Source organism: Orbicella franksi, chromosome 2, assembly GCF_964199315.1.
Source record: "Orbicella franksi chromosome 2, jaOrbFran1.1, whole genome shotgun sequence".
In the NCBI taxonomy this organism is placed as follows: Eukaryota; Metazoa; Cnidaria; class Anthozoa; order Scleractinia; family Merulinidae; genus Orbicella; species Orbicella franksi.
Window position 1 is genome coordinate 5,489,936 of NC_138146.1, and position 13,507 is coordinate 5,503,442.

Sequence of the window (13,507 nt, forward strand, 5' to 3'; positions counted from 1 at the left end):
TTCGTCAGAGTAAGTATGGGCCGTTGCTGTAAAGCCCTCGGCGAGGAATGTAGCATTAGGAAGCTTGGATTACGATATCACGACTCCAGGGCCTTTACCGATGCCCCGGTAAGTGTGTTGTTAACCGCTAGTCCTGTTATAAGCCATGCCGATAAGTGAAATACTTTCACGCGCCAAACAGATGAGTTTTCACAACACGCTGAAGCATTGCGGAATCTTAAGACACGAATTCGAATTATAACAGTAATTTCTCTCTGCCCTAGTTCGGTAACGTGTTATCTGTATAGCTTAAATCGCAAGTTATACAAGTCTGCGTTCTGTTGGTAGAAATGTTTCTTCTCTTCGAATACCATTTAAATCAACATTTAAATTATATTCCTCTGTTTATTAATTAACCGCCTAAATTTCGTTGCAGGAAGGAAGTGAGCTTTAAAAGTTAGATTTTAATTTTCAACTGAGCAGGCCAGATGCCAGCTAAGAATAGAACTAGAGACTTGTCTCAGAACGATGGTAGATGTGAATAAAATGAACATGTTTTCGTTGTTTCGTGGTAAGCATATCAAAGGTTGCCTCTTAGACAGGTCGGAGGATTTGCATACATAATAATAATTATGACTAGAATTTTTAATTACGTCTTTAAAAAAGCCAGCAAAAGAGTTAGTGGCTCAATAAAACTGCAATGATTTGACAGAGGCTTTTTGGCAAACTTTTGTTCTTCAGAAGCGAAATGAGAACCGCGCAACAGATTGATCAAAGTTTTCAACTTTTTGACTATAAAAAGCGCGCTAATCATATTCAGTTATATCGTTTACTCGATGGTTGGATGGTCATGAAGAATAAATCTTTTATGTTTCATTTAAGTCTTTAAGTAAGCGACTTGTTGTTTTAAAAAGGACCGAAGACAGTGAAAGGCTTATTTGCTAGCTTATAAGCTTCGCGAAGATTCGAGAATCAACGACTGAAGTTTTCAATCATGCTTTAGTATATATAGTTGTGTCGACAAAATGAAAAAAAGAACTTTTTTTGAGTGTTTTTTTTTTATCATCCAAAATTATGGCCAGTTTAACCGTATCATAACAAACACCATTCTGTAGTATTTGTGATGAAGAACGTGAGCTGTGTAATTTGCAAAGTATTTATTTATTTTTTAAGTTGATTATACTAAGAAATGCTTCAATATTGAGTTGTATCGATGTCCCGTAATCTGATCTGCTTCAATAACCACCCCTGTTGCACTATGAACAAGTGAGGCTGTCTTTCCACAACATCTTATTCTATTTTTTTTTCTTGTCAATACAGGGCTTGCCACGACCACTGTTCGCTTTCCTTCGCTTATTTTACGCTGCACTATCCATTGGTCACCTGGTTTGGATTGGCTTAGATCAACCGACAGGGGGCTGGATCATTCACTTGGGAAACTGGAGCCGAGCGGTGACCGCGTTGTATTTTCTGGTTGGCTCGCTGACCGCATTCCATCGCTCGATGTGCGGATCCAAAGAGAGTGACAAGTATGACAGAATCACCCAAGATGGCAGTGACCCGTTGAATTCCAATTCCTGCGCTTTAAAACCAGGCGAGAACGACGACAGCCTACCTCCAACTACAAACCATCTCTCTTGGCACCACGAGGTCCTGTGGGTGTTACACACCCTCGCCGCAGACAGCTCCTTCGTCTGTACGATCGCTTACTTTACGTTCTTCTTTAAAGTGCGTTACACCTTTCTTGGGATCCTGGACGTTCCAAAGCATGTCCTTCATCTTGTTCTCATGATTGTGGACACACTGGCCAGTCACATCCCCGTGAGGCTTTTTCACGTCATGTACGCCTACATGTTCGGTGCCTCGTACGTTGTTTTCACCATAGTGTTTATTTTAACGGAAGTGAAGATTGATCTCAATTTAAATCCAGTATTTTACCCCTCGCTGGAGTCTGGTGACGAGCCGCTCATTTACACAGCTTACCTATCGATATTCTTGATTGCTGGTTTTCCTGTGGCACAATTATTTTTCTTTCTTCTACATAGATTCAGATCTTGGCTTATTTCAAGGTGACTTGGCGATCCTTTATAAAATAAACTCAAAGTAAGAAAACGCAACCTGTGAAATTCGTTAAGGAGTCTCAGTTTAAGGCTCCCCTAATACAATTGTAAATAAAACGTTCTAACTTTAAAACGTTGGGTGAACAAAACTTATGTATGGGTCCTGGAGAAACTTTTTCTTTTTACTGAATGGGCTCATAACGCTCGAAATATTTATTCCAGCTAACGGTTTATTCACCATTACAGTGTTTTTCAACGAAGTCTTGTTAAACCAAAATCAAAATAATTATCCCTGGCCAATCTCAAAGGTCACACGGAGATATTCCAGTGAACCAATCAAAAAATCGAAGTTAATACAAGTAGTCGACGAAAAGCGCGGGAAAACATGTCCGCGCCACTAACGATTGCTTTCTTTTGTACTCCTGATTGGTTGAGAAAGTGGCGGGTTTTTGTTTTTTGCTTTTTCTTTTTTTTCAGTAAGCTTAGTAGAGCGGTTTTCAATGAGATGTCGAAAGTAATCAGACAATTACTTTGGTCTTAGTTTTGGTTTTACCACGGTTTGAGATTGGCTGAGTAGTGTATAATAAATTGGCAATTGAAAACCACTGTAGTAAATGCGAATTACTTTTGACACTCAAGTGAAAATCGTCTTTTTAATAACTATATAACAAAATAGTCTAAATGAAGAGGTCTCAAGGTACGTTGCATAGTCAAAGTAGTTTATAAAGCCATGTGCTCTCTGAACTACAAAACGTTGGGTTTGAACTAGTTTGTAGTCGAGCGCTTCACACCTGTTTAACCTACCATTTAAAGTTTTGGTATAATGTAATTATGAGTGGGATCTCAGACAATTACAGAATTATAATTGTCAATACTGTTAGGTGTTTGTATGCGTTTTGTTTGCGTAGTGATAAAGGCAATTTTCGACGGGAACAAAAGAAAAAAAGAAGAGATCTATGACTGTGTAAAGGTGCAAAATGTTTATGGATAAAGACGAGCTTATCTTGCTCCAAAAGGTGCAGGCCCTTTTAGTTACACTTTAGAACATGAAAAGGGGGAATGGACCCCCTTCCCCATGAAACCCTCCCCCGTCGTCTACCACCTCCCCCACCCCCACCCAGAGAGGTGAGGACATTGGTGAAGAACGTGCCGCCCAACGATTCCACCAAGATGAAGTTGTATCTTTTTATTTATATATCTTTTAACGCTTTTCCACAAACATCATACTATTTTGAGTAAGGATTGCTCTAAACTTAACCCACATGAACGCTTCACTTAAATTACTACAATAGTTACAAACAAGCTAACAATAAGAATTTGTAAACGAATCAAAATACACTACCGAGGTCGCACTCGTTTCATGTTGAAAACTGACCTATTTTATTTTTCGCTTGAATACATTTTTCAGTTAAAGGTTTCCCAGAAAAACTAGTCAAATACTGTAATTTCTTCCTTGAAGAATCATAGCAAACAATTCTCGAAAGAGATTGGCCGATAACACACTCGATGTCTTCATTTTAATGGAGCGTGAAGACTTAAAACGGTTTCGTCCTCTGATCGAAAAATTTTCTAATCGCACAACTTTTTGCCCGAAATTTTCTTCTGTTCTGATGGGAGATTTTACTTTGCCAACACTTCTTCTTCAAATTTTGTTACAGATATTATTAATTGGCAACAGGACTTTGTCCTCCAATTCAACCTTTTACTCAGTAACAGCTTTAACAAGACTAAGCCGAGTTGTTCAATAACCGATTTCCCACTAATCCACGAGAAAACGCTAACCAACGTTTCAATTTCTCTTGTATAAAAGGATTTTTTATAATGCTAATGCTCTGTGGAGTTTGAAATTCGTTGCCATCTGGTGAACTGTCTCAAAAGTTCTTAAACCGCAATAGTAGTAAATTACCTTGATCGTGATATTCGGTTGGTATACGATTTCAAACCAAATTGTCCAGTTACCATCAAAATAAATTTGTATAAGCAAGCCTACATTACTGATAAACCGCAAGAAATATATATCTAACCTTAAACGTCTCTTACTTGATAGCAATACAAATACAGAGCTCTTTTGATAATTCTCATTTCACAAGCGCCTACAACAAACAACACGTTGTTCTTACAGTACGGACATTGGAGCCACAACACATAGCATTTCTTTGTCTATATATTTTTTGGTGATTATAAAATGAGGCCTTTTTATATCTTATGTAAAAGATCAGGACGTACGATGGCTAATCCTTCACATAATGTGGAAAGTCATCATTCTAGTGCCACAAAAAAAAAGTAACAAAAAAAAAATTCAAGTGTTCATGGCTCGAGTGTCCTTACAGTGAACTTGTTCAGAATTGCACAGAGCCACCAAGAAGTCCACAATCTACTATGTGAGGTTGTTAAGTTACAAACCACAAGTAAATGACAGTTGACTGACTTGATCGCTTATAAATACCTTGACCCAGTAGAAACTGATCTTGAAATGTCAAACAAAATTAGCTGTTTACAATATTTAATGTATAAAAACTCTACGTTTCCAACTCAGCAAGGTCACTTGGAAAGTTCATTTGAGAGCCAATCGAGTCCTTCGTACAGGCCGGTTCCCTCAGTGGCGCATGCTGCTTGCACATACCACTAATGAGAAAATAAAAGGGAAAATATTAAAACAAATTCGCAACCTATAAGCTAATCAATGAGTAAGCTCTACAGTGTAAAAGTCATTTCCTGTGATTGGTTACTTTTCACGCTGTTGAAGTCATATGAACATCATGTTGTCTTAATTTATTATAATTATTATTACATTTATTAATTCATGTACATACACGGGATTCATGCTGGTTCCTTTCCCATAGAACATGCGCAAAACATTTGTAGATGAAATAGAACTTCTAAAAACGATTGTTCGTTTTCCTGTTGGGCCTTTCCAAAGGGAATTTGTGTCCTAATTACAGTTTTGTATCGTTTTCAAAGCCTTTCATGTTTCTTTGACCATGCCAAATTCTGTGGCTCAATAAAAATGGCAGGTTCTTCTGGGAAACTAAAAACATTCATCATGAACTGAAATAACTTCCCAAACACAATTCCGGAAATGTTTTTGCACATGAAAAACAACTACAAATCTCTCTACCGAAACCTGATCACTACATTTAACAACACAAGACCATGTAACAGCCACATCTTATGCTGTAGGCAGAGACAAATGTACACCAGAGAATGGGCTAACTCAGACAAAAAACCTGTGGACGTGTTATCATCTCTTGATTAATGTGCTTGAGCCTGGATTGGGCGGTCAGGGTTTGAGCCCTGGTTGGGGACATTGTTGCAGTATTGGACAAGACACTTTACTCTCACAGTGCCTCTCTCCACCCAGGTGTATAAATGGGTACCCAAACAGTTAGTGCTGGGGGGGGGGGGGGGGGGGAGTAAACCTGCAAGGGACTAGCATCCCATCTAGGTATGGGATAAAACTAATCCTACATGTAATTGTATCATGCAACAGAAACTGCTGATAGCCACCAGCATGCTGGGCCACCTGGCCTTGTATGCAGACTTTATCAGACATAAAACCCATTCATGGATTCAGGCTAGGAACCCTGTGGTCCAAATCTAGCATTTCTCACCTTTCTGCTTTTAATGTTGTGAAGTCCTAATTTGTCTGTTAATTCGCTGACTGACATGGCATTTGGTAAATCCTGCTTGTTTGCAAACACCAGTAGATAAGCGTCACTCAGTTCCTCTTCTTGAAGCTGTAAGTTGCAAATTAGCATTTTGTAATATTGTTTAATGGAACTTCCTTAGACATCGTGGGAAACTTGATACATGGGAAAATACAGAATACACGTGTGAACAAATAACTTGTGTTTCAAAATCCACATAAAAAAACTTTTACAGACAACAATTATTTGCAGGTTTGCATTATGTAATTGTTAGGGAAATCATCAAGATCCATGAATAATTAGGGTTAAGAGACAAAGGATTTCATTTTAACCTGAATTTCATTTTGACCTACAACATGTATGCACATTTAATATGCGGGTATGGCCATCCACGTATGTGTTTATACAAAAAAATGTGCATATCAATTGAGTGTATGCACAATTTGCTTTCAGATGTCAAAGCTTCTCCTGAATAACTGCCAACATGACTTACCATTTTGTGCAGTTCATCGTTGGCTTCTCTTATTCTTTCCTTGTCATTACTGTCAACAACAAATATCAAACCCTAAGAGACAGATAAAAAACAGTGATAAACAAAACAGCAACATAAATATCAAACACATGTGTGCAAAACTAAAATCAAAACTGCTAGCATTGGTGTGATCACATCAATATGCTAGAAATGTAATCGAGGATTGATTTTATATGATTGATTATGCCAGGATATACACACATTAATTTTATGCCTTACAATGTACACAGTACCCTGTGAAATAAAGATTCCCTTCTCTTTCTAGTCAAGTAGAGATGAGAGAGAGCCTCTGCTCATACCTGCCAGATCCTTTGATGGGCGGCCATCAAAAATCAGGCAAATAACGAATTTATATACTGGTTTGCAACAAGTTTTTAAAATATATACCATAGAATTCTGAAAGCAATGGGGGCCGTTACTTTTGGATTTAGCAGGCAAAAGGGTAGCCATTACTTTCGGGTAGCCCTTACTTATGGGTAGCCCTAACTTTGGGATGGTTAAAATACGTTTGTATGGTAAGTAAACAGTCGTTTCAGACAAAGCAGACACATAACACATGAATTTAAAAGTTCCATTTATGTATGTTCTTAACTACCCACATAAACAAAGCAGACTGTATAAACAAAAAAGGCCCTAAACGTTGGAACTGTAGGGCGAATGTGTAATGGTCACAATATATCACAGTACATCTGATTACATTACAGTACATCATTTGACTCTGCTGCTAGACAAATACAGCTCATAAATAATAGTTTCAAGAAAACTTCAGTTTGAAATAAAATCACAAATAACTCTTCAAGTCAGTGTTCAGTCATGTAGTCAGGATGTTCCATCTGCACTGCACTTGAGAGCAGAGACTTTCTCTTTAGTGACCTCTTCAAAGGGCCGTTACTTTTGGGTGGGCCGTTATTTTCGGGGGGACTGTTACTGTCAGAATTCTATGGTACATGACAAATAGGGCTCAAAACATATTGGACTACATGTAACTTTCCTGCTCAGTTCTTTGTACAATGAAATTCTGTAGTTTTTGTGATTAACAAAAAAACAGGGATTTGGACAATTTGTTGTGAAATGAAAATAGCTGTACATAACATTTTGTATGACAAAGCACAGCATGTGATGTGCAGGTCATGTAGTTTGTACATACACAATCGGGAATTGAGCAGCTGTAAGCAGAGGTTCTTAAGCCTTTCATCTCTCTCCGAACAGAAAGAGAAGGGAACTGTCTTGCAGGGTGGACTTGTAATTGCAAGAGGACAAAACATTCACCTGTGTGTTTGTGAAGTAGTGTCTCCACAGTGGTCGAATTTTGTCCTGGCCACCAACATCCCAAACAGTAAACGAGATATTCTTGTACTCCACTGTCTCAACATTGAAGCCTGGTAAAAAGGGTAAAATAGGTGGAATTTTCTTAAAATACGGTATAAGTGAGTAGTGGCCCACTATACGACAATCTGTCTTTTATTATAACAGAGGGAAGAGAAAATATTAACACTGAACCACAGAATCATGTAAGTTTGGAAATCCAAATGTTTTTACTATTGGCACTGCACAACACATTAGATTCATTTGACTTACATGTATACAATTCTTTGTACAATACAGTTATTCAAACGTCTGTATTTTCATATGGGCCAAAGATTACAACACACACAATAACTTATCAGAAATTCCAGCAAGGTGGGGGGGGGGGGGGGGGAGAGGATGGTGAATGGGCTCAAATACCAAAATGTTGATAAGAAAGTACAGTATAGAGGTGGATGGGAGGTTAACCCAATGAACCTTCAGTGGGGAGATGGTATAGATACACTATCGGTGTACATATGACATTTGCAGACTGCAGACCGCAGACCGCAGAATGTTTGTTGTTTTAACTCATTGCATTCTCATGTATTCCCATTTCCATTATCCAGAGTTAACCATAAAAAGGATAACCTGGGCACTATTCAGGCTAACCTGGGTGACTTTCTGGCTAACCAGCTATTTTGGCCCAAATGTAGTCTGCAGTCTGCCTTCTGCAAATGTCATACACCGATAAACTATGCATATGTACTTCTGTACTTTCTGTTCTTTCGATACATACATGTACTACTAAAACAAAATACATGACTGTTCATGTGTGTGCGTTGTCTCTTTGCTCTCGTTGATCTAAGTTATCTAAAGTATGGTACTTACCAATGGTAGGAATAGTAGTGACTATTTCTCCAAGTTTAAGTTTGTATAAAATGGTGGTTTTCCCAGCAGCATCAAGGCCAACTGTCAAATGCAAAAGGCAAAGTTTAATCAGTTGCACATACCGCTACATTGGGATTAAGGTGATTCCTCAGAATTGCACTGTGCATCCCGCACAATTTACGCCTCATTAGTGCATGTGCATGTGCCAGAGTGTGAACGTACAAAACATAGAGATTTCCCTTAGGCTAAGCTACAGCGAAATAAATGTTCGTTTTCTCTTAAATAAGCATGGTGATTCCCACATTTAAATGCATGAATTGAAATTACACAAGGTTATCTACAATATATCTTGATTTGAAGAATAGTTTGAAATTCTGCTTAAAACTATATTGATTTTAATCCTGTAAAGAACAAGTCTATAGGTAGTGCTGGGTATGTGCACACACAGAGAATTCTTAAGTTTGTAGTAGAATCATAACTCCTGTCTAACTAACATGGTTGAAATTGTAAGTTCAGGGTCTATTTTGTTTAACTTCTCTAATAAATTAATCCAATGAGTGCTTTTCTTAGAATTTCTAGTGCCCCTTTCTGCTAACTAAGGTTAATTATTATATGGCTAGCTCCATGAGCGGGCAAGATGAATTAAATCCTGGACTGTGATTGGCTACCAGAGCAGGCAAGATGGAGCTATCTTGCCCGCTGGGGACTACCTGCCGTGTCCTGCAAGAAAAATTTCCCTGAAAAGCCAAAAAAAAAATCATTTATTGACCAAGCTTGTTTGGTCAAGATGGCTTGATATTGGCCTCGTTCTTTTTTTGCGAGTTTATGGACCTTGACTCCATCTCGGTCCATAAACACGTAAAAAAAGAACTTGGCCAATATCCAGCCATCTTGACCTCACACTTGGTCAATAACCCATGGGTAATGACAACCTCATCGGTCGTAAAGTTGCTATAAAGGCCATCCATGTTGTGCAAAAATGAGCACGGTGACCCCTATATTTTAATGCATTTTCTGATATACATAATATAATTACCAAGTAGATGAAGTTTGAGAATTTGTTAACCCTAGCCTATATCCTATCTCTCTTTATGCCATAAGGCACATAAGGCTTTGACATTCTCTTTCCAATTTGTTAATATTCTCTCTTTATTATGTGGAATCACCTTAAATAAGGCTAAAAAAAGGCCAGGTATTCTCCAGTTACACCTGTGCCAAAAACTACACTGTACACAAATTAAAGACACTACCATAAGCATTGAGGTTTACACTAGTCCTACATCCTCTGATTAGTGATAATTAAAGAAGTTGCCATTCTTGCTATGACAAATTTATAGACAAATTCATTGATTCTGAAATAATTACTTAAGCTTAAGTCTACATAATGCAGACTGTATTCAATCATACCTATTGACTGAAAGTAGGCTTTCACAATGTGTAATTGTAAATAAAAAAGACACCACAGTTATGAACTTAAGAGAGATAAACCTATCTGTCGACTCAACCGATTTTGCTACAAGTAGACAATCACACAGTCTAGAATACAGGCAAAAATAAAGTTAATCGCGTGGCTATATTGCCTTAGTGCATTTGAGGAACTCTTTCGATTGAGATTCCACTGGACTACAACAAAATTATACGGTAAAAGATGAAGGTTTTACGAGCAATTTACAGCAATCTTACCCATCAATATCCTCATATTTGTCTTGCCAAAGAGCCGGTTGAACAAACTTGATATAGTGAGTCCCATGGTCGTGTAAAAATCGGCAAAAGATCACGGCAAAGACCTTTTTATTTTCGCGTGGAATCAATGACAAGAACTAGGCCACGTCAAGAGTTGTTGTGCGCTTGCGTAACCCACAGAATTTCCGCTGATCCCCAGGACTCCGGCGTATAAATCCAAGATGGCGGCCAGGCGCAAGCTGAGCTGCGTAGTTTGCTCTATCCACCTAATCGAGCCTATGAAGACCATGTATAATTTTATCAGAAAGACTAACCACAGGGTGCATGGTTTTAAATTGGCTCCTACGACTTACAACGAATCAAACTGGTCCGAATTGAAGGGGCAAGTTTGCAAGACTTACCAAGACTTGTCTCGCTGCCGTTCGCATTGCCTAGTCCCTGTGCAACACGATCTTCTCCTCAAATGAAGTATTATCATCATTTGTCATATACGTGCGAATTAAGTATAATCCTTCATTGTAAATGACCGTGATGTCCAAAGTAGACTGGATTCTCCATTTACTAAATGGCGGACGAAGACGCCGCGAGTTTGGATGAGCTCATTGAACAAGCAGAAGCCCTTTTTGAACAGGAGAAGCCACGGAAAAGGAAAGCAGGAGAATCCGAGTTCGAGTTTTATCGAGATTCGGTCTCTGGGCATCGAATAAACACGTACAAATATCGTCCGCGTTCTCGAAAGCCATCAGAGTTTTCAAAATCAGCGACTTACAGCAGTTTTGAAGGTTTGGTTGTCTTTTTGTATTGGTAGGCTTTAATTTTGTACATTCTTCGGCTCTTTTTTAGCATATTAGTGAGGTAAAAGCATTAAGCTTTATTCGAGCATTTTAGTGGCGGTTTCGCTCTAAAATTAAGAACTTATTAAGCATAATTATTTTTTTCAAAAAAGATTAAGCTAGATTGTAAAATACTGGGCCAATCATTTGCATCTCATTCAATTTGAATGGTTCTTTTTGTTTCTACATGCTTCGTTCTTAGAAGAGAGTCAAATACATGTATCAAGTCGTCGTTATTAAACGCATGATATGAGCTTAAATAAACTATATCCTCTTAGAATATTTATCATTAGCGCTTCCCTTCATTTTGATGAACCGAGGGCCCTCTTTTGATGCAAGTTTAAGCGATGAAGAAACTGTTGAGTTTTCTGAGGAAGGCACCAGTAATAGTGCACAAGGTGGGTTGAAGGATTATACTTCATTTGTACGTATATGACAAATGATGATTATACTTCATTTGAGTAGGAGATCGTGTTGCCCCGTGAACACGTCACTTGTAAGGACTAATTTACGACATTTTGGTTGGAGTGTTAAGGAATTCATTAAAAACATAATATATAGGAGCAGTTTGAAACTGGTTTGAGTCAAACAAGTTTCCCATTTTCTTTTTTTTATTTATTTAGAAAAGGAAACAAATGGGGAAAACGTGGGAAAAAGTTGATGCATCAACGAATTCAAGATGGCAGCGGTGGATGGGTGGAACGCAGAAGAATATGGGTGGAACGCAGAAGAATATGGGTGGAAAAAGTCGACAATTTGAATGGAATTACAGCTGTGCATACAGCGTTTTCAAGCTTTGCCAGCCGTTTTGATCTCAGTAGAGGAGGAGGAGGAATTTTTCCACACTGCTTTAACACAAGACAAAATCAAAGCTATGTTGCATTATATACGTGATTGGTTGAATTTCTGGAGAAAAAAACCATTGTTAACTGACCGTAGACCATGTCCAAAGAGCGGGGTTCCATTGTATAAAGAAATCAATGGCGCATACGACTACAATTTCAAAGCCAAGCAAATGAAGTGTAGCAGTCAAGACGTGAACTTTTTGCGTTAAAATTTAAATCTATTTATGGACTTTTTAAAATGCGGAAATCTATCCACTACAACGTTTATGGTTCTGTCAATTCGAAGCCTGCCCATCCCGCCCGGGTATTGGACGGGCATTTGACATTTTCTTTTCATAAGGTGGCAAATGCCCCACCGTGGAGAAGCTGGTCCATACAAAATTCCCTCGGCGGGGCCGTGAGAACAATGCAAATACCCCATATTAAAAGTTAAAGTTCAACTCTTGACATTGCCGTGTACTCATGGCCGCTAACGTGAAAATGCATCCTCGGTTAATTGGTATTGTAATCTTGTTATAGTTTGATTATGACTGTTACTGAAATTGATTCGAACATGGTCAAGAGTCAGGCCTGGTCTGCAAACGGATCTCCACAAAGACAAAGGCAGCGTCGATCCACACCACCGGCGGAGAAATTTGAAAACGCAGCTTTATTTCTACGGTTTACGTACGCCCACTGCCGCTCTAATCCGTCACGAAAACAAAGCTTTTCGAAAACGCTTTTCAAACCGAAGGAATTTGAAAACGCCGCGCAGTTTGCGTTTTCGTGTGGACGGAAAACATTTTGAAAAAGGAGCTTTTTGAAAAGGATGGAGTCACGATTATCATTTGATTTCCCTATCCAAGTTTTTCTCAAACACAAATCCAAAATAATTAACTGGTGATTGTTATACGTTTTTAAATTCCTCTGGCGTAGTGTGGGTGGAAAACATTTGGTGCATTTTCAGAGTGAAACCACCGTTTTCAAATTCCTCCGGCGTAGTACTGTGGACGGGACCAAAAACAAACTTGCAAAGACGATCCTTGCAAAGAAAACTCATTGAAAGGCCTATCCCTGTGTGTTTTATGTAATAAGCTTATGTTTTTATATGATCGTTGTCTATGGAGTTCGCCATCGCTTCTCGACTCAATTTTCTCGTACGAGGTTGCCGGTATGGGGGTGGCAGGGCACTGACGAGCTAGCTTTGAGTGGATTATGTCAGAAAGATAATTTACAACTAAGTTCTTTACGTGGGGTTAATTTCTCTGATGTTTAATAAAGCAGGCTTCCGTTTTCACAAAGCACTGATGTATAATTCTTTTTTTTTTTTTTTTTTTTGACTAAATTGTCAAATGTCCCACCTCCGGGCAGCCTTTAGCGAGCAAATGCCCTATGAAGGGGACCGACAAGCTGTCAAAGGCGTGTGCATTGCCCGGGAGTATGGGGGTATGGACGGGCTTGGAATCGACAGAGCCGTCATATGCACAATCTTTTACACTGTCCACAGCCTCTCTACTTTTCAATGCACGCGAAAAAAAAAAAAAAAAAAAAAGCCAGCGAGGCGAGCGCGAAGCACGCGGGGTGGGGGTGGGGAGGTGAGCAAGTCTCCCGTTTTACGCTGGCGTTCAGTCAGTCGCGCGATTTTCTCCGCGCGTTCAACGATCGAATGAGAATGCGAGAAAATTAAACAGAGGGCTGTGAACACTGAATTGTCTACAATCTGTTATTCTGTGCCTCTATCTCTAGTGGCTGAGCACAGCACTCTTTTCTTACT

At 38.9% G+C, this 13,507-nt stretch overlaps 3 protein-coding genes across 3 annotated transcripts in view; 2 read left to right on the forward strand and 1 right to left on the reverse strand.

The window, feature by feature from the left end:
• Positions 1 to 13,507, forward strand: part of LOC145477895 (dipeptidyl peptidase 1-like) — a 214,226-nt gene that overhangs the window by 151,625 nt on the left and 49,094 nt on the right. The gene's annotated exons all lie outside the window — the stretch shown is intronic.
• On the forward strand, positions 4 to 2,988 carry LOC145479855 (uncharacterized). The gene is made up of 2 exons (XM_081458323.1): positions 4 to 108; positions 1,300 to 2,988. The coding sequence occupies exons 1-2, from the start codon at positions 16 to 18 to the stop codon at positions 2,050 to 2,052; spliced, it is 846 nt and encodes a 281-aa protein (XP_081314449.1). The 5' UTR covers positions 4 to 15; the 3' UTR covers positions 2,053 to 2,988.
• Positions 3,876 to 10,214, reverse strand: LOC145479865 (ADP-ribosylation factor 4). The gene is made up of 6 exons (XM_081458339.1): positions 10,077 to 10,214; positions 8,394 to 8,474; positions 7,488 to 7,597; positions 6,180 to 6,251; positions 5,651 to 5,776; positions 3,876 to 4,664 (listed from the first exon to the last, which is right to left on the reverse strand). Exons 1-6 carry the CDS (start codon positions 10,141 to 10,143, stop codon positions 4,581 to 4,583), a joined length of 540 nt encoding a protein of 179 aa, XP_081314465.1. The 5' UTR covers positions 10,144 to 10,214; the 3' UTR covers positions 3,876 to 4,580.